The sequence below is a fragment of the Ziziphus jujuba genome, chromosome 6 (genome assembly GCF_031755915.1).
Source record: "Ziziphus jujuba cultivar Dongzao chromosome 6, ASM3175591v1".
NCBI lineage: Eukaryota > Viridiplantae > Streptophyta > Magnoliopsida > Rosales > Rhamnaceae > Ziziphus > Ziziphus jujuba.
Genome location: NC_083384.1, coordinates 12516318 through 12540061, shown reverse-complemented (window position 1 = coordinate 12540061; position 23744 = coordinate 12516318). Strand labels below are relative to the sequence as shown.

General features: G+C 30.1%; 3 protein-coding genes across 3 annotated transcripts; 2 read left to right on the top strand and 1 right to left on the bottom strand.

Annotated features, from left to right (window-relative positions):
- The first annotated feature begins 1191 nt into the window (after window positions 1-1191).
- On the top strand, window positions 1192-2560 carry LOC107430684 (probable glutathione S-transferase). The gene is made up of 2 exons (XM_016041547.4): window positions 1192-1548; window positions 2026-2560. The coding sequence occupies exons 1-2, from the start codon at window positions 1234-1236 to the stop codon at window positions 2374-2376; spliced, it is 666 nt and encodes a 221-aa protein (XP_015897033.2). The 5' UTR covers window positions 1192-1233; the 3' UTR covers window positions 2377-2560.
- A 1890-nt stretch (window positions 2561-4450) lies between these two features.
- LOC107430681 (probable glutathione S-transferase) lies at window positions 4451-5944 on the top strand. The gene is made up of 2 exons (XM_016041545.4): window positions 4451-4811; window positions 5327-5944. The coding sequence occupies exons 1-2, from the start codon at window positions 4500-4502 to the stop codon at window positions 5732-5734; spliced, it is 720 nt and encodes a 239-aa protein (XP_015897031.1). The 5' UTR covers window positions 4451-4499; the 3' UTR covers window positions 5735-5944.
- A 16342-nt stretch (window positions 5945-22286) lies between these two features.
- LOC107430676 (universal stress protein PHOS32) lies at window positions 22287-23636 on the bottom strand. Its single transcript, XM_016041542.4, has 4 exons — window positions 23175-23636; window positions 22936-23045; window positions 22689-22807; window positions 22287-22565 (listed from the first exon to the last, which is right to left on the bottom strand). The coding sequence occupies exons 1-4, from the start codon at window positions 23347-23349 to the stop codon at window positions 22472-22474; spliced, it is 498 nt and encodes a 165-aa protein (XP_015897028.2). The 5' UTR covers window positions 23350-23636; the 3' UTR covers window positions 22287-22471.
- Window positions 23637-23744: the final 108 nt, after the last annotated feature.

Genomic DNA, 23744 nt, shown 5'->3' with positions numbered 1-23744 from the left:
ACTAGTAATTTTCCTTCTTGTTATAAAATTCTATGTTTCTGGAAAGAGACGAAGTCAAGAATATAAAACTAGACACACATGCTTCATATATATTAGCCTACTCTGTAGTCGGCTATAAAAAAAGACAATTACAAGGGCTTGCTGGATATGATAGAGACCGCACGTAAAATTTTCATTGAAAAATCACATAATTTTTCATTGTCCCAAACACTCTTCGCTCCACATTACTAAAAGGAGCCCAGCTTCATTTTTTCACTCACAAATATTCAATCTCATAAGTAATTAAATCAAATTTCTAGAATTATAGAGCACATCCAATACTTCATTTTTAAAAGGTTTATTGCACTTTAGGGGGTCCTTTAGTTTGAGGTGGTTGCAATTTAAATTTTTACTTAAAGAAAAAATATATATATATACATTGAAACCCTCTATTTTTGATAAAAGGAAACTAATTTATTATAATTTATTATTATTATTATTATTATTATTTGTTTGAAAAAGGAAATTTAAACGGAGAATTAAGCTAGGATGGAGATGAGGAATCCTTGGGGCAAAGTATGGGAGAGGTTGCCCCGGTTCCACTTTTATATGAAAACTATAACTTAAAAAGTTGTTACATTACACTAAATTAGATTGGATAAGAATATTTTAAATTTAATCTAATTAAATTGTATTTAATTTAAAATTGATTGGATTAGATTTAAAATAATTTACTTTGATCCAATCCAATCCTAAACGGGCTATAACATTATGATTCTAATATATGGATCTATATTTACATAAGAAATTGTTCATACTTACAACTTTGTAAGTCAAATTCAATGATTAATTCCGATGCCTGTGGCAATACTTGTCAAACAAGAAAGAAAAAAAAAATAACTGAAAAATAAATGAGGTCAAACAAGCCAGTGGCAATTAAGTAAAATGGACGCGGTTGTAAATTACTCACAGCTACACTTGAAAGAAAGATGAAAAAGATTGTGGGTGCAAAATTTAAAGAGATATTATTATAAATGATTAAAAAATAAAATAAAATAAATAAAAATTTAAAAAACAGCAGCAGCAAGTGGAAGGCTCGTACCCACCGAGTCTAGAAAGGAACAGATAGCCCATCTTACGTATATGATGACAAATGCAGAGACTTGATGGTTAAATAATTAAAGCTTTATATAATGTCAAAGAAAAAACAGAGTAAGATACAAGAACAAGATTAATAATACCCATAGTGTTAAAATGGCTGAGGAAGCGAAGGTGTTTGGCGCTTGGTTAAGCCCTTTTAGTGGCAGAGTAGAGATTGCTTTGAAACTCAAAGGTGTAGATTATGAATACTTCGAAGAAGACCTTTCAAACAAAAGTTCTTTGCTTCTCAAATACAACCCTGTTCATAAAAAAGTCCCTGCTTTCGTACACAATGGAAAAGCAATAGCAGAGTCTCAAGTCATTCTTGAATACATCGATGAGACCTGGAATAACTCTCCATTAATCTTGCCTAAAGATCCTTATGATAGAGCTCAGGCACGGTTTTGGGCTAGATTCATCGATGAGAAGGTAAAAATATATATTTTCTCCTATCAAATGTATTTTAGTTGTTTATTTTCGTTCATTTATTTTAATTATATTGGTATTCTTATTATTTGATATTGAAAATAGGTGGTTTTAAATTTTGAACTTTTATCAGAGAAATGTAATGATTTTGCCGTTTGACTGAGGGAGCAACTATACTATTGTAGGATTGCAAACATTCGAACATAAAAAAGAGATGCGTGACCCTTGAACCTACAATTTTATTATGTATGGATGTGAAAGGCATGCCACTATATCAACCTTACTCATCTATATTAATTAACAGCATTAATAATATATAAAATTTTAACAAAATTTTCGTGACAAATGATCATATTTCTTAATCATTTTAGGAAAAGCCGTTGCACAACCATTAATTCATTATATAATAACTGTGATGAATTTTTTACAACCTCTATGTTTTATGAACCGATTTTCATACTAATTTTTTTTGGATTTTAGTTAATGCCTACACTATGGAAGGTCTTCTGGGGGTGTGAGGACCATGAGAAGGTTAAGGAAGAAGCAAAAGAGCATCTAGAGACGCTGGAAAATGAACTAAAAGATAAAAAGTTCTTTGGGGGAGAGACCGTTGGATTGGTGGATATTGTTGGCAACTTCATAGCCTATTGGGTGCCACGTATTCAAGAAGCTTCAGGATTGGTGCTGCTGACAGAAGAGAAATATCCCAAGCTGTATCAATGGAGTCATGAATTTGAGAACCATGGTGATGTCAAGGTGAAACTGCCTCCTAGTGATAAACTACTTGCTTATATCAAGAGTCGTCTTGAAGGCGTTTCCACTTCCAAATAAAAATGTTGTTAAGTTAAAGGTCTATAAAACCATGATCATGTTTCATGCATGGTGGTGATGGAAAAGAAAAATAAGTCTGAATTGGAGCATCAATAGGGGTTCGATGTTTGTGTAATGCTTTCCACGTTGTAATGTCAATTTCAATGGGTAAAAATCATACTATAGTTGATAATAATTGCTGAAATTTCCAGTTTTCAATTCCAGTTAATACTTTTATTCATGTTGGAATGAATATATATCCTCTTTAAAGCGGAAAATAAATAGATAAATAATATTTATATGGTTAGAAATTTCTAAATCAAACATATATCCAATAAACAAATGATCGTAGTCTGAAAGATCAAAGTTTTTTTTTTTAAAAAAAAAAAGAAATTTGAAGAAGACCTATTAAAATGTTTCATGAAATTGTATAATTTTTCATCGTCCCAAATCATCTCTACTACCCAATATTACTAAAGAGTCCAGCTTCATTTTCTCACTCAAACAATCAATCTCAAAAGTAATTAAATCAAACTTCTGAAATTATAAAGCAGATCCAACACTTTATATCCTAAAAGGGCTTATTGCACTTTTGTAGCTTTTAGTTTCATGATGTTCTTTTAAAGAAACACCATATTGAGCCCTTTCTTATTGCTTTGATGTACATTGATCCAATAGTCACCAAATTCTTCAATATTAACTAACAAAAAAATTATGTTTAGAATGCTCAACAAAGTACAAAATATCCAATTTGGTTTGTAAAGGTCAAAGCTCATACTTCAATTGTATTAGAGGATAAAAACTATAACTACTACGTTTATAGAAGACTCAATGTGCACCAAGACAAAAACAAAAAGGATCAAAGTGATGGATTTTAAAATCCGGAACATGAATTGCAATATTTTAAACCTAGAGGGTATTAAAATATAGTTAACCCTTTTTAAAAGTTAACAGTTCTCTGGCATTAAAAGAAAAGAAGTGCAATAAAAGCATCCAATGTAAGAATATTACTATCCAAGGTGAGAATATTACTAGATATTACTAGTAATTTTCCTTCTTGTTATAAAATTCTATGTTTCTGAAAGAGATAAAGTCAAGAGTATAAAACTAGACACACATGTTCCATACATACAGTGAAATTCTAGTACTCCAAAAATTTGTACTCCCTCTTCTAATACACATTTGGAAATAGCTCTATGGGACCCATATATGTACTAGAAGATGGAGTACATACTCCTGCTTTATTGTAGAATATTAGCCTACTTTGTAGTTGGTAATAAAAAAATATTTTATTATAATATTTTATATTATAGTAAAATACAATATTTTATAATAAAAGAAAACTGATTTATTATAATTTTTTTTTTCTTTTGTTTGAAAAAGGAAACTACAATTACCAAGTTTCGAAATATTATTTGTAAAAAAATAATTTTCTTTTAAATTAAACTTATTTAAAAATTAAATGGGAAATTGATCGCCATCTCAATCTAGGAGGAAGCCACCTCACTTAAACAAAGACTTAAGGACGGATGGAGATGAGGAATACTGGGGGGCAGAGAATCGGAGAGGCTGCCCCGGTCTTAGCCCAGTTCTGCACTACCATGTTGCTAATCCTAATCCAGACATTCATATATGCAAAGCATAACTTCAAAAGTTGTTATATTATACTAAATTAACTTATACAAGACTATTTTAAATTTAATCTAAATTTAGTTCAAGCAAATTGCACTTAATTTTAAAATTGATTGGATTAGATTTAAAATAATTTATTCTAATCCAATCCAGAACAGGCTATAAGATTATGATTATAATAATATAATATATGGATCTAAACTTACATATGAAATTGTTCATAATTACAACTTTGTAAGACAAATTCAACCATTAATCCCGATGCATGTGGCAATGTTTGTCAAACAAGAAAATTTAAAAAATAAAAAGAAAAAAAGAAAAATAAATGTGGTCAAGCAATCGGTGGAAGAATCGTACTCACCGAGTCTACATAGGAACAGATTGCCCATGTTACGTATATGATGACATATGCAGAGACTTGATGGCTAAGAAATTAAAGCTCTATATAATATATCAAAGGAAAAACAGGGCAAAATACAATACCAAAGATTAATAATAGCCAAAGTGTGAAAATGGCCGAGGAAGTGAAGGTGTTTGGCGTTTGGGGAAGTCCTTTTAGTCGCAGAGTAGAGATTGCTCTGAAACTTAAAGGTGTAGATTATGAATATGTTGAAGAAGACCTTTCAAACAAAAGCTCTTTGCTTCTCAAATACAACCCTGTTCATAAAAAAGTCCCTGCTTTCGTACACAATGGAAAAGCAATAGCAGAGTCTCAAGTCATTCTTGAATACATCGACGAAACCTGGAAAAACTCACCAATCTTGCCTAAAGACCCTTATGATAGAGCTCAGGCACGTTTTTGGGCCAGGTTCATTGATGAGAAGGTAAAAAAGAAAAAATATTTTCTCATGTATTTAATCTGTTTATTTTAGTTCATTTGTTTAAATCATATCACTATTCTTATGATTTGATATTGATTAGGAGGTTTTAAATTTTGAAATTTTATTAGTGAAATATAGTGATTTTCCGGTTTGACTGGTCGTGGGAATAACCATAATATTGTTGGATTGCTAATATTCTAAGATCGAGAGAGGGACGTGATTCTCAAACCTACAATTTCATAATGTGTAGATGTGAAAACCATACCATCAGATCAACCTCATTCGTCCATATTAATTAACATTTATTCACGACTAAATGTAACAATTTTAATAATATCACAAAATTTTAACAAAATTTTGTGGCAAATGATTATATTTTGTAATCCCTTTAGGAGCAACTTAGTTTCAAAAATAGTGAATCATAATACTTATGAGTTTGAAATATTTTATAGAGTGTGATTTTACAGTTTTTATGTTTTATAAACAACTAATTTTTATACTAATTTTTTGGATTTTAGTGCATGTCTGCACTATGGAAAGCCTTTTGGAAGCATTCTTATAATTGGGAGGTCGTGAGTTCGAGACATCATGGTGAGACCTTATTGGGGTGTGAGGATCATGAGAAGGCTAAGGAAGAAGCAAAAGAGCATCTAAAGACCCTGGAAAATGAGCTAAAAGATAAAAAGTTCTTTGGGGGAGAGACTGTTGGTTTGGTGGATATTGTTGGCAACTTCATAGCCTATTGGCTGCCACGTATTCAAGAAGCTTCGGGAGTGGAGCTGCTGACCGAAGAGAAATATCCCAGGCTATACCAATGGATTCATGAATTTGAGAACCATGATGTTGTCAAGGAAAAACTGCCTCCTAGTGATAAACTACTTGCTTTCTTCAGGGGTCGTTTTGAAAGCGTTTCCACTTCCAAATAAAAATGTTCCAGGGGTTGTAAATTCTATAAAATCATGATCATGTTTCATGGTGATGATGGAAAAGAAAAATAAGTCTGAATTGGACATCAGTGGGGTCTGATGTTGGTGTAATGTTTTCCCCGTTGTCATTTCAATTAGCAAAAATCAAACTAGTCACTAATAATTACTGAAATTTCCATTTTCCAATTTCAGTTGATAGTTTCTGTTTTATCCATGTTAGAAAATATATATTGTCCTTTCTCTAAAGATAAAAATGGTTAATATTTATATAGCTTGCAATTTCTATTTCTTTTTTCCTAGATGGAAAACCCATGAGTTTCTTATTCCTTTATTAAAGGATTAAATTCATGTTATAAATTCTGGACAGTTAAACAAATGGGCATTAATATGTAATCGTTAATTGACTATCATGGTAGTAGTGTCACACTGATCAACAGGTAATTCTTCATTATCAAAGATGGACATATCCAGACATCCTCAAAGAAGTATACTTTCATTCTCCTAAGTTGAGCAAAAAGAAAGATCAAGGAGCAGGGCAATGTTCATGATTATCAAGAAAGCAGATTTGGAAAAACCAAATGGAGTTTGTAATTAATGATGTTGTTGGAAGCTTGATACTTTAACAACGGTGACAGGGCAGATCCAACTGTGCACAATCACAACCATCCAAAGCCCAAAGCATCTCCAGTAAACAAAAATGATCATTGTCTGAAATATCAAAAGCCTTTTCTTTTTCTTTTCCTTTTTTTTTTTTTTTCTTTTGTTTTAAAATTTGAAATGTGAAGAAACCCATTAAAATGATATAAAAAATGCATACTTCTCGATTGTCCCAAGCCCTCTATGCTCATCATAATTGCTAAAAAGAGTCCAGCTTCATTTCCTCTCTCACGAGCTTTCAATCTCTCAAGTAACAGAATCAAACTTCTGAAATTATAGAGCGGATCCAATACTTTACCAATTCTCTAGCAGTAAAAGAAGTGCAATAAAAGCATCCACGGTAAGAATTTTACTTGTAATTTTCTTCTTATTATAAAATTATATGTTTCTAGATAGAGGATAAGTCAGAGTAGACGCCCACATGGTTCATATATATTAGTCTACTCAGTAGTTGGTAAGAAAAAAAAAGAAAAAAAAAAAAAAGAGATAATTATTAGGTTTGTTGGCTAAGAAAAGCTGAATATAATAGAGACCACAAATCCCAGGAAAAAAGGCGCATCCAATTTTCTAAACAATGGCTGAAAAAGTGAAGGTGTTTGGCAACATTTGTTTTAAAACAATCCGTATAGTGAGGACTAAAAGTGAAGGTCTTAATTGCAACATTTTGAAACCTATTAAAATGCAAATATCCTTTTTAAAAGTTATAATTCTCTGGCAGTAAAAGAAGTGCAATAAAATCATCCAAGATAAGAATATTACTTGTAATTTTCCATCTTGTTATAAAATTCTATGTTTCTGGAAAAGTCAGAGTATAAAACTAGCCGCACATGGTTCATCTATGTTAGCCTACTATGTATTTGGTAAGATAAACAGATACGTACAAGGCTTGCTCGTTAAGAAAAGCTGAATGTATAGAGACCACAAAGCCCAGGTAAAAAAACAAAAGCACGTACAATTTTCTTAACAAAGGCCGAAAAAATGAAGGTGTTTGGCAATTGGGGAAGCCCTTTTAGCAAAAAGGTAGAGTTTGCACTGAAACTGAAAGGTATAGATTAAGAAATCACTGAAGAAGATCTGCACAACAAGAGTGCTTTGCTTCTCTGATACAGTCCAGTTCACAAGAAAATCCCCGTACTCCTACACAATGGAAAACCATTAGCTGAGTAACAAGTTATTCGTTGAATATATTGACGAGACCTGGAACAATTTTCCTATATTGCCAAAGAATCCTTATGAAAGAGCCCAGGCACGTTTTTGGGCCAGGTTCATCGATGACAAGGTAACAATACAATCCGCCCAATTCAATTTAGTTTTATTTTTACTGTCTCATAAATTTTATGAAAAAATAAAGATTGATCAATGATATTAACTATAAATTTCCCATTTTTCTTTTTTTTTTTTTTTCCTTTTTTTTTGTTCTTTGCTTGCCTATGCTATGGAAAGCCTGCTGGGGTTGTGAGGACCGAGAGAAGTTTGTGGACAAGGGAAAAGAGCAACTCAAAGCATTGGAAAATGAGCTAACAGAAAAGAAGTTCTTTGGAGGAGAAACTATCGGGTTTGTGGATCTTGTTGGTGATTTCTTAGACTATTGGCTGCTAATCATTCAAGAAGCTGTGGGATTGGAGGCGTTGAATGAAGAAGAATTTCCCAAGCTATTTCCAATGGAGTCATGATTTTGTGAACCATGATGTTGTCAAGGAAAATTTGCCTCCAAGAGATAAACTAATTGCATATTTTTGGGGTTATTTTGAAAGCATCACTGCTTCCAAATAAAATGGTCTCAAATCACAATCATATACAAAGGTAGTATTAAAAAATTAGAGAAATATTTATTTTCATTATATAATGTAGAGGGATTTGATTGGGATTTACAAATAAGTCTGAATCGATATCAGTAACAGGTTTCTTGTTTGTACCATAATGTTTTCCATGTTATTATTTTTATTCAAATAAAAATTAAGTATAGAAGTCAATGATATTTTGTAAAATTTCTATTTTCCTGTACGAGTTTTTATTTTTATTCTATACATATATATATATATATATATATAAGTCAGATAAAAATCAACATAAATTATTAAAATACCAACAAACACACACTAAAGAACAAAAAGATCAAATATTGAAAACTTGGAAACAAACAATGATAGAACTTAAATTCGATATATTATTTTTTGATTTTCTCGAAAAATATTATTATCCCTTAAATAATTTAAAAACTTTAACCAAAAGAAAATGGATTAAATCAGATAAATCAACAACCCTGTCTAGTCACCCTCCAGTTGAAAAAATAATCATTCCTCATTTGAATAATCAAGTCATAGCTTCACCATTCAAAACTTCTACAAATGAAAACAAAGATTTAATTAATGAAACTAGAAAAGTCATTGAACAAAATAATTACACAAATCAAAGTCTTATTACAATAGGTAAACAATTATATAAAATAGAAACCAAAATTGATAATTCATCTAAAGAAGAAATTAAACCCCAACCACTTATAAAATTTCCAGATATTATAAAAGTTCCAACCCTTTCTAATAAACCTAATCAAATTAGTCAACTCTTAAAAGAATTACAATTAAAAACTTCCAGTTCCAAAAATGAAGCCTCCTCTTCCAATCTAGCTACCATCAACAATAAAACTTCATCTGATACAGAATCAAATCAATCTTCATTAGATAATCATATTAATAGACTTAAAAACCAAAAACCACGATTTAATACTTTTAAACAATGGAATAATAAACCATTACCTCCTGAATTTCAAGAATCAACTTCTAAAAATCAATTCTCTGTTAGTTCTGATAAATTATACGAATGGAATATAGATGGATTAAAAGAACAAGAACTATTAAACAAATTACATCACATGTCCATGGTTGCTAATAGTTATTTTACTAATCAAAATCTTCCCCAACCTGAAATTGTTGAATTACTAGTCACAGGTTTTACCGGTACTTTACACTACTGGTGGGACAAACATTTAACAGATCAATCTAAATCAGAAATCATTCACGCAGTTAAACTAGATGAAGAAGGATTCCCCATATTTGATGAATCAATAGGTCAAGGTGTCCCAGATGGTGTCAATACCTTGTTAGCCACAATAATTAGACATTTTATAGGAACCCCTACAGCTGTTAACGAAAGAATCCATAGTCAGTTAACCAATTTACACTGTCCGACTCTTAGTGATTTCGAATGGTATGTACAAACATTTACCACTGGAATCATGATGAGAGATGATAGTAATCAACCCTTTTGGAAAGAAAAATTTATTAATGGTCTACCCCAATTATTTGCTAGAAAAATCAGAAATGTCCTAAGTAATGATAGTGGTCACATAGACTACGATTCATTAACCTATGGAGATATAGTTTCAATAATCAAAAAAGAAGGATTAAAAATGTGCACTGATATGAAAATAGCTAATCAACTAAATAATGATAAAAAGAAAACTAAATACGAATTAGGAAATTTTTGTCAACAATATGGTCTATCTACTATAGCACCCTCTAGGCAAAACAAAATTAAAAACAAATCATATAAGAACACTTTTAGAAACAATAAATATTCAAATCATAAAACTTATTACAAAACCCATAAGTATAATAAACCCAATCCTGATAAATTTTATAAATCAAATAAACATAAACAAGATTCTAAAGATAAAACTAAAATCAAATGTTTTAAATGTAACAAATTTGGTCATTTTGCTAATCAATGCAAAGTCAAACAAACAATCAAACAATTAGAGTTACCAGAAGATCAAAAACAAAATTTAATCAATGTCTTAGGTATACACAACACCGATAGTGAACATAGTGAAAACAATATCTACACTGAATCAAGTTCTGACGAATCAAGTATTCACACTGAATCCACTAGTGACACAGATACTCCTAAAATTACTTTAGGATGTTTAGATGCCTGTTGTCTAGATACCTGTTGTAATCAATCACTTAGTGTCTTAACTAATTTTACAGAAGATGAAGATATAATTTTAGAATTACTTAGTAAATTAGAAAACCTAGATGAAAGAATAGAATATATGAAAAAAATATAAAAAGATAATAACTGATAATCACAAAGAAACAAATCAACATAATAAAAGTACTCAAAAAATCTGTTTAACAGAAGCTTTGCAAACATTTAATAAATCAAAAACTAAACCCATAACTGTTCAAGATCTACAAACAGAAATTAAAACAATTAAGTCTGAAATTAAAGAATTAAAAATGGAAAATCATTTAATCAAACATCGATTACAGTTTATTCAAGATAACCCTCAAAATCTTAGTTCTAATCAAATAGAAGAACAAGCAGAAGGATCTTCCCATTCCCATGATAATTGCCTAGCTCCAATTCAAAAAATCAAACTTAGAAAATGGCACATCAAAATCACTATAATTATTAAAGATTTTCAATTAACAACAATTGCACTTTTAGATTCAGGTGCAGATTTAAATTGTATTCAAGAAAGTCTTATCCCTAATAAATATTATACCAAAACAAAAGAAACGTTAAATTCAGCCAATGGTAGTAAAATGGATTTACAATATGAAATTAATCAAGCACAAATTTGTCATAGTCATATTTGTTATACAACTTCTTTTGTCCTTATTAAAAATATGACAGATCAGTCATCTTAGGAATCCCTTTCCTTTCCCTGTTATACCCATTTATCACAAACAATGATGGCATAATCAGTCACCCTTTAGGTGAAAAACTCAAATTTGATTTCTTGCTTCAATCAAATAATGTCCAGATCTTTCAAGATCAATCCATTTCAAAACAGATTAATCGAATTCAAATCAATCATCCTCCTTTTCTTTATTCTTCTTATCTTATCTTATCTCAATCCTTCATTCATATATTTCAAATAATTAGAAACTTATTTTACACTATATATATAAACTTTTTTATATATTTTTCCAATATATTTTCAAACTATCTTTTCTCTAATCATTTTCATTACAGCATGTCTCGCCCACGCGGCTACATGATAATCAACAACAATTTTGTTCCTATTTGGAGTGGAGAAATTACTGAAAAGAATTTTCCAACCCAATTTGAATTAGATATTCCCCAAAGAACCTTAATCAACTCTATTTGGAATACAGCCCAATTTGAATCAATAGAACAAAAATCAGATTTTATTCATGCCTTTGATAACCTTTGTTTTTATTTACAATCAATCCGCCGAAAGCCCGATAGTAAATATTTCTCCCATTATGTTTTATTCAGCGGCCCAAACCCTGGCCTTTATAAAACCTGGTCCCAAATAGCCTATGAAATAGCCGGTCTAATCAATACCCAATATCGAGGTTATTACAGCCTCAGAGTTGATGAATGGCATTGTTGTGAAGTAAGGTTTGAATTTGGTGTTCAAGACATTGTTTTTCATGTTGAAGTTGATGGACTCGGGTTTCTAAAGGATGATCTAAATAAGGGTTATTAAGGAGATCAAGAGGGCCTTGGTATGGGATAACATTAGGATTTTGATTTTGTGGATTAACAAAAACAGTGAGTGGACGAGAATGGTTATGCTGCATTTTGTGAGCTGATTGAAAACTAGAGGCTTGATTAGGAATGATTTTTTGGACGGAACGGAGAGTTTTGGAAAACTCTGGATCCATTCTGACCCAAGGGTGAATAAAGGTTTTGGAACCTAATTCTCTATGGGTGATTTCAAGGGCTTCTCTGAGGCTGTAATAACCTCGATATTGGGTATTGATTTGTCCGGCTATTTCATAGGCTATTTGGGACCAGGTTTTATAAAGGCCAGGGTTTGAGCCGCTGAATAAAACATAATGAGAAAAATATTTACTATCGGGCTTTTGGCGGATTGATTGTAAATAAAAATAAAGATTATCTAAGGCATGAATAAAATCTGATTTTTGTTCTATTGATTCAAATTCGGTTGTATTCCAAATAGAGTTGATTAAGGTTCTTTGGGGAATATCTAATTCAAATTGGGTTGGAAAATTCTTTTCAGTAATTTCTCCACTTCAAATAGGAACAGAATTGTTGTTGATTATCATGTAGCCGCTTGGGCGAGACATGCTGTAATGAAAATGATTAGAGAAAAGATATTTTGAAAATATGCAAATATTGGAAAAATATATATATATATATATATAGTGCAAAATAAATTTTTAATTATGTGAAATATATGAATGAAGGATTGAGACAAGATAAGATAAGAAGAATAGAGAAAAGGAGGATGATTGATTTGAATTCGATTAATCTGTTTTGAAATGGATTGATCTTGAAAGATCTGGACATTATTGGATTGAAGCAAGAAATCAAATTTGATTTTTTCACCTAAAGGGTGACTGATTATTCCATCATTGTTTATGATAAATGGGTATAACAGGGAAAGGAAAGGGATTCCTAGGATGACCTGATCTGTCATATTTTTAATAAGGACAAAAGAGGTTGTATAACAAATATTACTATGACAAATTTGTACTTGATTAATTTCATATTGTAAATCCATTTTACTGCCATTGGTTGAATTTAATCTTTCTTTTGTTTTGGTATAATATTGATTAGGGATAATACTTTCGTGAATACAATTTAAATCTGCACCTGAATCTAAAAGTGCAATTGTTGTTAATTGAAAATCTTTAATGATTATGGTGATTTTTATGTGCCATTTTCTAAGTTTGATTTTTTGAATTGAAGCTAGACAATTATCATGGGAAGATCCTTCTTCCTGTTCTTCTATTTGATTAGGACTAAGATTTTAGGGGTTATCTTGAATAAATTGTAATCGATGTTTGATTAAATGATTTTCCATTTTTAATTCTTTAATTTCAGACTTAATTGTTTTAATTTCTGATTGTAAATCTTGAATAGTTATGGGTTTATTTTTTTATTTATTAAATGTTTGTAAGGCTTTTGTTAAACAGATTTTTTGAGTACCTTTGTTAAATTGATTTGTTTCTTTGTGATTATCAATTATTATCTTTTTATATTTTTTCATGTATTCTATTCGTTCATCTGGGTTTTCTAATTTACTAAGTAATTCTCATATTATATCTTCATCTTCTGTAGAATTAGTTAAGACACTAAGTGATTGATTAAAACAGGTATCTAGACAACAAGCATCTAAACATCCTAAAGTAATCTTAGGGTTATCTGTGTCACTAGTGGATTCAGTGTGAATACTTGATTCGTCAGAACTTGATTCAGTGTAAATATTGTTTTCACTATGTTCACTATCTGTGTTGTGTATTCCTAAGACATTGATTAAGTTTTGTTTTTGATCTTCTGGTATCTTTAATTGTTTGATTGTTTGCTTAACTTTGCATTGATTAGCAAAATGACCAAATTTATTACATTTAAAACATTTAATTTTTGTTTTATCTTTTGAATCTTTTTTGTGTTTATTTGATTTATAAAATTTATCAGGATTGGGTTTAGTGTACTTATGGGTTGTGTGGTAAGGTTTATGATTTGAATATTTATTGTTTCTAAAACTGTTCCTATATGATTTGTTTTTAATTTTGTTTTGCCTAGAGGGTGCTATAGTAGATGGACCATATTGTTGACAAAAGTTTCCTAATTCGTATTTAGTTTTCTTTTTATCATTATTTAGTTGATTAGCTATTTTCATATCAGTGCATATTTTTAATCCTTCTTTTTTTATTATTGAAACTATATCTCCATAGGTTAATGAATCGTAGTCTATGTGGCCACTATCATTACTTAGGACATTTCTGATTTTTCTAGCAAATAATTGGGGTAGACCATTAATAAATTTTTCTTTCCAAAAGGATTGATTATTATCATCTCTCATCATGATTCCAGTGGTAAATGCTTGAACATACCATTCGAAATCACTAAGAGTTGGACAATGTAAATTGGTTAACTGACTATGGATTCTTTTGGTGACAGCTGTAGGGGTTCCTATAAAATGTCTGATTATTGTGGCTAACAAGGTATTGACACCATCTGGGACACCTTGACCTATTGATTCATCAAATATGGGGAATCCTTCTTCATCTAATTTAACTGCATGAATGATTTCTGATTTAGAGTGATCTGTTCAATGTTTTTCCCACCAGTAGTGTAACGTACCGGTAAAACTTGTGACTAGTAATTCAACAATTTCAGGTTGGGGAAGATTTTGTTTAGTAAAATAACTATTAGCAACCATGGACATGTGATGTAATTTGTTTAATAGTTCTTGTTCTTTTAATCCATCTATATTCCATTCGTATAATTTATCAGAACTAACAGAGAATTGATTTTTAGGAGTTGATTCTTGAAATTCAGGAGGTAATGGTTTATTATTCCATTGTTTAAAAGTATTAAATCGTGGTTTTTGGTTTTTAAGTCTATTAATATGATTATCTAATGAAGATTGATTTGATTCTATATCAGATGAAGTTTTATTGTTGATGGTAGCTAGATTGGAAGAGGAGGCTTCATTTTTGGAACTGGAAGTTTTTAATTGTAATTCTTTTAAGAGTTGACTAATTTGATTAGGTTTATTAGGAAGGGTTGGAACTTTTGTAATATCTGGAAATTTTATAAGTGGTTGGGGTTTAATTTCTTCTTTAGATAAATTATCAATTTTGGTTTCTATTTTATCTAATTGTTTACCTATTGTAATAAGACTTTGATTTGTGTAATTATTTTGTTCAATGGCTTTTCTAGTTTCATTAATTAAATCTTTGTTTTCATTTATAGAAGTTTTGAATGGTGAAGCTATGACTTGATTATTCAAATGAGGAATGATTATTTTTTCAACTGGAGGGTGACTAGACAGGGTTGTTGATTTATCTGATTTAATCCATTTTTCTTTGGTTAAAGTTTTTAAATTATTTAAGGGATAATAATATTTTTCGAGAAAATCAAAAAATAATATATCGAATTTAAGTTTTATCATTGTTTGTTTCCAAGTTTTCAATATTTGATCTTTTTGTTCGTTAGTGTGTGTTTGTTGGTATTTTAATAATTTATGTTGATTTTTATCTGACTTAACGTCTTGATTTAATTGTTTCCAATTTGGTTTAAAGGGTGTATCTAATGTGTTTAATTGGTGATCTATGAAATCTGAGGCTGTGGGTGATTGTATTGATTGGTTTTCTTCATCACTGTAACGAGGTTGACTAACCTGTCCAGTGTGGTGGATTGATTTTAATCTAAGATTTTTAAGTTCATTATCTAATCTTAATTTGTGTAATTGTTGTTCTAATTCCTGAATTTTAATTTTTTGTAAATCTTTTTCTATTTCTTGATCTCTTCGAGACATACTATCAGAAGAGATTGACTCTATGATTGGTTTATTAAGGGATCTTCTAGAGGAGGTTTCTCCTAATTGATTAGATCTAGGGTTTCTATCAAAGGTGATTCTAACTGATCCATCGTCAGATTGTGAGATGAACTCAGTGTTGATTAGAACATTTTGAATAGGGGTTGGACTACGGACATCAGTTAATATCCAGTCAGAGGGTAAATTAACATCAGACCATTTGATTAATCTAGGGATTTTAATATTTAAATCTTGGTATTGACTCTGGATTAACATGGTATGACCTTTAGCATTATGTTGTTTAGCTTTAAAATTCATATTAGTTCCTGAGACTTTATAATGAATTCTGTAAATTAAGGCTAAGGGTTGACGACCTTCGTCGAAGTTATAACCCGAAGTTTTTAAATTAAGAGTTAAGACCTTTAATATGCATGGATCTGTCAAACTGACTGGAAAATTTGGATAACAGTCAAAATGAACAGGACCATTACATAAACTGGTTTCTATAACTCCAAAGACACTTTCATTAAAGTTTTTAAAACTAGTGTCTCTAAGACAGAGTAGTATAGATGAAAGCACAAAAGAAAGTAAATAACAGAGTAGAATAAGATTGTATGAGCGGAAGGAAATGGAAGTAAATAGATGAGGCGGCAAAGCCAGCCAAGAACAATTATAAAATGAAATGTATAAATATAAATAAAATATTGAAGGCGGTATAACCAGCCAAGCAATATATATTAAATAAATGGTTAAAATAAATAATTCAAAATAATTAAATGCAAATGCTTACTTGATTATGAAGAACCAGTTGATTACAAAACACTTAAACTAAATCAAATGCTTACTTGATTATGAAGAACCAGTTGATTACAAAACACTCAAACTAACACTCAAATATTTGATTACAATTGATTATGGAGACAAGAAGAAGAAGAAGAAGAGGAGAAACTCTGCCAGAAACTCTCTTAGACTCCTAATTTTCGCTTTCGCTCCCCTTGTATGTGGTGGTGAGGCTCCTTTAAATAGGCAAATGATGACTTGATTGCATGTGGTGTTCCTGTTGATTGAAATGATTCTGTCGGTGAATAGTTAATTGAACAGTGATTGAACAGTGATCTGTCGGTGAACAGTTGATTGAATAGTGATCTGCTTTCGGTGCCTTTTACTGTTTATGAATAGTGATTGAACAGTAAGTCTTGTGATCTGTTTGATTTGGAATCTTGAAAGTAACTCTGCATTGTCAGAGATTCCTGATGTTGATTATGACTTTAAGCTTCCAACATGTTGTTGATGTTGTGATCTTCTTCGTCGCCAAACTGGTAGGTATCGTCTTCATCTGGATCAATTTCTATGTCTTCATCTGATTCTTGATTGTTATCTGTATTGATTATTCTTTGTTTTTTGAACCATTTATGATAAATAGCAGCAAGGTCTGGATACATTGTTTTGTAGTGAAAAGATGCAAATACATCGTTCCATACAAACCTGAATCCATTATGAATATATAATTTTGTATATTGATTTTCTTTTGCTAAAAAATATTTTTGATTAATTTCTTGGAGATTAAAATTGTCACCATAAACAACAGCTCTCTAATGGCGTAACTGTCTTGTGCTTGGACTAGAGCATCAGCGGGCTGATTCATTTTGTCTGAGGTGGTGAGTAGCATATTTTGATTTTTCAAAAGTGATTAAGTGTCTTGCTGGTTCCCATCCATGAATCCATTCTGGAGGTGTGGATGTGATATGAACAGCAATATATCCTTATTTCATGGGAGTATAATGATGGGGTAAAAAGAGACAGGTGATGGCCATTTTGATTAGTTCAGTACAGTTTTGGGCTTGATCTGTATGGGTAAATATAATGGTACCAACTAATCCCCAATCGAATAGGGTGGCCCAAATGATTGTTTTACCTTTGTATATGAAATTGTGAAAGGTTGGGGCATATAGGCCAACTCGGTGAATAGCATAACTGATTTGATGGGGGCAACCTACATGATTAAGTGGTAGTGTAGCAGGGTCACATGTAGTACATTTTATATTGGAAGGGTGTAGAGCAGCTTCAGTGTATACATACATGCCACGGGGACAAGTATTGGGTGATTCTACAAAGGAGAGTAACATTTTTTGAAGAAAATTAAACTCTTCATAGAATTGTTTTCTTTTGATTTTCCAAATATGGGAAATGATTTCACTGGGTAAGCCAGCTTAGTGTAACCATTGATTAGGATAGAAAAAGATACGGGCAGGATTCCATGGTAAAGTGGAATTTTTGATTGGAAGGAAAGAAGAAGAACTGGGATGACTGGTTGATCCGTGGTTTGGATTGAAAGGTTGTTTTTGTTTTTTGGTCCAATAATCTAGGTCTTTTTGTAGGTGAATATTAGGTTTAAACTTGTGAGGTCTTGGTTTGTGAATTTTAGTAAAAGAGGGATTTGATGTCTTAGTTTCTATTTTATCTAATTGTTTACCTATTGGAATAAGACTTTGATTTGTGTAATTATTTTGTTCAATGACTTTTCTAGTTTCATTAATTAAATCTTTGTTTTCATTTGTGGAGGTTTTAAATGGTGAAGTTATGACTTGATTATTTAAAGGAGGAATGATTATTTTTTCAACTGGAGGATGACTAGACAGGGTTGTTGATTTATTTGATTTAATCCATTTTTCTTTGGTTAAAGTTTTTAAATTATTTAAGGGATAAACACAAAAAGCTTATAGATTTGAGCGAACGGTTATTCCGGACTTGATTGCGTTAAAATTGGAAAGAAAAAGTGCACTTCTTACAGTTGTCTTCCACTCTTATTAATCCTCACTAAGATGGAATTTGCTTGACTTTTTGCACAAAAGAGAAAAGAGCACGGGTAGAGATATGATTTTTTTTAATACAAAAAAAGAAATTAAAGATATGATTTTTGGCATCTATCACCATCTTAAATATCAGAGTTTTCGGCTGAGATAGTTGACTTTTGGCACAGTTGGATAAATTTATTTATTTACTTTTTAAGAATTAACTTCATATATATATATATATATATATATACATTATATAGAAGAAAATTTCACATTTTTGAGAAGAGTTTTTTTTTTTTTTTCCGATTTACATTATTAAGAAGAGTCTGCTATGGTTTCTATTCTCAATTTAACACAAAAATAACATGAAGTGTAAATTAATATATATATATATATATGGATTTTTTTAATCTTAAATTAATGGATAGTTCTATTAACAGTATAAAAATTATTTAACACATAATATTATATTCAGATTTATATTTAAATTTATTTTTCTATGTAATAAACTATAGAGACTAGTTACACTATCAAATGGACTTTATACATTTCTATTATAAATTTTTATTTTTATTTTCATTTAAAATTACTATTAAAGATATTTACATATTTGTATTCGTAAGTATATGATTGAACGTTTCAAATATATTCAAAAATATGTTATTGACCATCTTAAATATATTTATAAATATACAATCAAACATTTTTATATATGAATATCTCATATATGTTTAGAAATATACGATTAAACATCTCAAATGTATTTAGAAGTATGCAACAGAATTGTTTTAGAGACAAATATCTTAAATATGTTAAGAAGTATGTAACTGAATATTTTAAATGCATTCAAAAGTATATGATCGAACATTTTTAAAAACGTTTACAATTTTGAAATCGAACATTTTAACGAATATATCTTTTCATTGTCCAAAAGTTTTCTACCCAAAAAAAAAATATAAAATTGTCATTATTATCAGTTTCGTCAAAAAATTTTGTAAAATAGTGTTTGATTTGTAAGCGCTTTATGAAATATATATATATATATATATTTTTTTTATTTAATTAAAACTCTAAAATTGTAGGAATTTTAAATATTAAAAATATTGTATAAAGTTAATATATTTTTTTTTATATATTTAAATAATAGTATACAAATCACGATATTGTATACTAGATAGAATTTTTTTAGAATTGTGAAAGAAATTTTTCTAAACTATATCTCTTTTATCCTTAATGATTTAAAGAAAAAACCCAAAAACACTGCAAGTAAAGTTCCCAAAATTTCAAAGCAAACTTGATTTTTTTCCCCAAAAAAAATAAAAATAATCGAATCATTGAGGTGTTATTTCCTTTGGGTTTAGGGTTTGAAGAAACCAAAACAAATAAAAAACGCTTGACTCTTCCATTCATCAAATCAAACGTAAAAATAGTTGTTCTAATATTTGTTATTAAAAAAAAAAAAAAATCCCTCTCTTTTCCTTATTTCTCCACTTCTCTTTCATTTTCTTATATCTTTGAACTCAAAATCGTCGACTATTTTGCAGAATTGTCCCTCCTCTTCGTCATTTGTCAATCGTTATCTCCATTCGTTGGCTAGGCGAGGTGTTCAAATATCAATTCTCTTTATTATTTTTCTATGAACCTAAAGCTTGATATTCAAATATCCATTCTAAAAGTTTAAATAAAGAATAAGAGAGATAATTATGATAGACCAACAAGATGAGCTTTTTGTTGAAATTCAAATACCCAGTTTGAAATTCTAAGGATTTTCAAATTTGACTGAAAGATTAAGAAAAGGACTGCAGACTGGAAAAAGTAATTGATATGCAACTTAATTTATTTATTTAATTTTTTTTTTATCAATAATATGCAATATGAAATCAAAAGAAGAGAATTTATCCTCCGCAGTTTAGCGTAAGGCTATTTATGATATTTTATCAATAGGCATTATTAGAATATTAAAAGGTTATTAAAATTATAGTGTTTTTAGTAAGTTTTGTAATGTGAAAATAATTACCCTAAGCAAATATATAATTTGCTATACTTATAATAATAGATATTTTTTTTATTTTTTATTTTTTATTTTATCGTTTACAATGAATCCATGATCACTTATAAAATGACTCAACTTCATTTGACCGGTAGACAACATTATTGGAATTTTTTTAAAGGTCAATGTAAAAGAAGTTATAAATATGAAATAGCATAAGTCAAAATCAATAAAAGTTTTCAAAGGCGAATGATTTTTTATTTTGTTTTTTCAATAAGAAATAATAGTATCTTTTTTATCATTTACAATAATTTCTATATATTTTTTTCTTATTGTTATTTTGGATTTAAAATCTTCCAATCTTATATGTTAATAATTTATCAAAAGAGTTAATCTTTGATAGTGTGAATGATTACTTATCATCAATTTATTAATTCTTATTTAGAAAAAAAATTATATAATAAATTTAAAAAGTTTAATCGAAAAAAATGGAGTAATGTTTTTTAAAGAACAGTTGAGCTTGAGGATTTCTTAATTAAAAAAAAAAATTGAAAGTAATAGACTTTAATATTAATGTTAACTGGATAGGGGAAAAAACCTAAAAAAAATGAATGACTGAAAATAAAATAAACATTTCCTTATTATACAAAAATGAAAGATTAACTTTAAACATTAAATAAAAAATAAATATATTTTCTTTTATAAATATATGTAAAAAGTAATCATAAATTCAAGGTGGCACCCCCATGTTTTGAGAAGGTTCTAGGCTGTCTTGAAGCGTTAGCAGCATACTTTTATCCTCTTAAAAAGAAAAAGTTATATAGAACCTTAATTACATGATTTGCAATTTAAAATTTTTATTTTAAAGAAACAACCTCTCTTTTTTTTTTTCTTTTTTTTTTTGGGATAAAGAAAAAGAACCTCATGTGTCTTCGAACCGTAGTCTTTGTAGTATATTGACTAGTATTCATGAAAATAGCGTGCCATAGTCATCACTGTGTTATCCATCATTTTGTCATTGTCACTTGATTATAATCCATTTCTTTAAATAAAAAAGAAAAAATATTATAATTCATTTAATTTAATCGTATTATCATTCTAAATTTCCAATCCATTTATATTTTACACACACACACACACTCGTATTATCATTCTAAATTTCCAATCCATTTATATTTTACACACACACACACACACACCCGCCCGCCAACAGAATAGGACCAAAATTCTATAATGTTATCCCATGCTAATGTATTCAGAATGTAGACTTGCTTTGAGCACTCTAATTTCTTCAAAATAACAGTATCAGAGGCACGACCTAAGGACGGTCCGCATGAAGACCGCACTATTAGTGACGGTTTTTTATAATATTAACGACGATTTCTTAAAAAATCGTCACCAATACTATAAAAAACCGTCACCAATACTGTAGTCCGCACGAGAAACGTCCGCACTATAGACGGACTGTGTATACACATACACACACACACACACGCGGAAATTCTATGGTAAGAACAGTCCGCATGAGAACTGCAGTATTAGTGACGATTTTTTATAATATTAACGATGATTTCTTAAAAAATCGTCACCAATACTGTAGTTCGCACGAGAAACATCCGCATTATAGACGGATTGTATATATATATATATTCCAAATTTATTTGCTATATGTATTTCCTTAATAATAGATCAAAGTCTGAACTGAACAAGATAACTTTACCCATATGCACACAATAGACAACTAGCCTCACTGACAACACATCATCCGCAAAATTACAATTTACAGATTACAAGCATAAGAGACCTGAGAATAATACGTTTGATTTATGCAGAACAACAAAAAGAAATATTTAATTTATATAATAATGATCCAAATTTGCACATCAAATACCATATTATCCCTCCAAAGGAGAATACTACATGTTCATTCTCGAAAGCTGAAAAAAAACAGAGATGAAGGAACAGGACAAGTGCTCATACTTAAACATAAAACAGGTTCAGAAAAATCCAAATGGAGTTTTTAATTAATGGTGCTGTTGGAAGCTAGAATCCTTAACAATGGTAACAGGGCATGAAGCATGGGTGATCACATAGTTGCTCACACTCCCCAGTAAGATCCTGTTTAAACCAAACACATATTTAGCAAACAAATTATCAGAGACTGAAAAATCAAAATGATATCGGATAAAAAAAAGGAAATAATAGACGAAAACCCATTAAAATGATACCAAAGTTGCATACCTTTTGATGGTTCCAAGCCCTCTGCTCCCCATCACCAGAGAGTCCAGCTTCAGATCTTCAGTGGCTTCCACAAGCTTCTCTCTAGCATCTCCCCAGTACAGCTTTGTGACAACGTTCACCTACTCATTAAATTAATCCAAATATAAAAATATGGCAAAAATTCATTAAAACCCATAAATTAAAATTCTGAAAATATCTAAAAAAAATTTTTTAAAAAAAAAAAGCAAAAAAGGAAAAAAGAAAAAACCTCTTTCTGCCTTGAGCCAGTGTCAAGAATGTCAAGAACTTCAATATCAGTTTGGACATCATACTGCTTCATAGTCTCGGGCTCTCTGAACTCCGTCAATGGAATAAGAGCTACAATATTAAAAAAAAAAAAAAAAAAAAAAAAAAAAAAAAAAAAAACCTTAGATAAAATTAGATCAAGAGCCTAAGTCACATACTTTACCAATATCAAAATTCCTAAGCTAGAAAAAAAATACTTACGAGAACCAGATTTAGCCCAAAGTTGGTTGCGAGACTGGCCAGTGGAGTTGGAGTTGATGTGAATAATGTAAAGGGTATCACCCTTATCAGCCAAATTATCAATTGCCCATTTAAGAGCATTCTTGCTGCTGTTTGAGAAATCCAGAGCCACTCCTATTTTCCTATCCTTCACCATTTTTTTATTTTTTATTTCTTTTTCCCTCTCTCTGTGTAGCTTCTTCTTCTTCTGTTTTTGCTTGCTTATAAGAATAAAGCAAAACGAGGTCTGCGACGTGTTAGAAAAAGCCAATAAAACGTAGAAGAAACCAGGATACTTGATGCTTTGTGTCAAAGGTTAAAGCAGAATGGCGGATTGAGACCAGAAGAATATTAGCAAATACAATACATTTTTGCCTGGCTTCTACTTTTCATCATGATCATCCACCAAGCATTGTTGGTCCATCAGATGGTGGGACCGACCTCCATGTGATTGCATACAGACCATCGACGGCATTTTTAAATAATGAAAAGCAAAATAAAATTTAAAAAAAAAAAAGCGTTCTTGGATTTGTTGTACACGCAATTATGTTG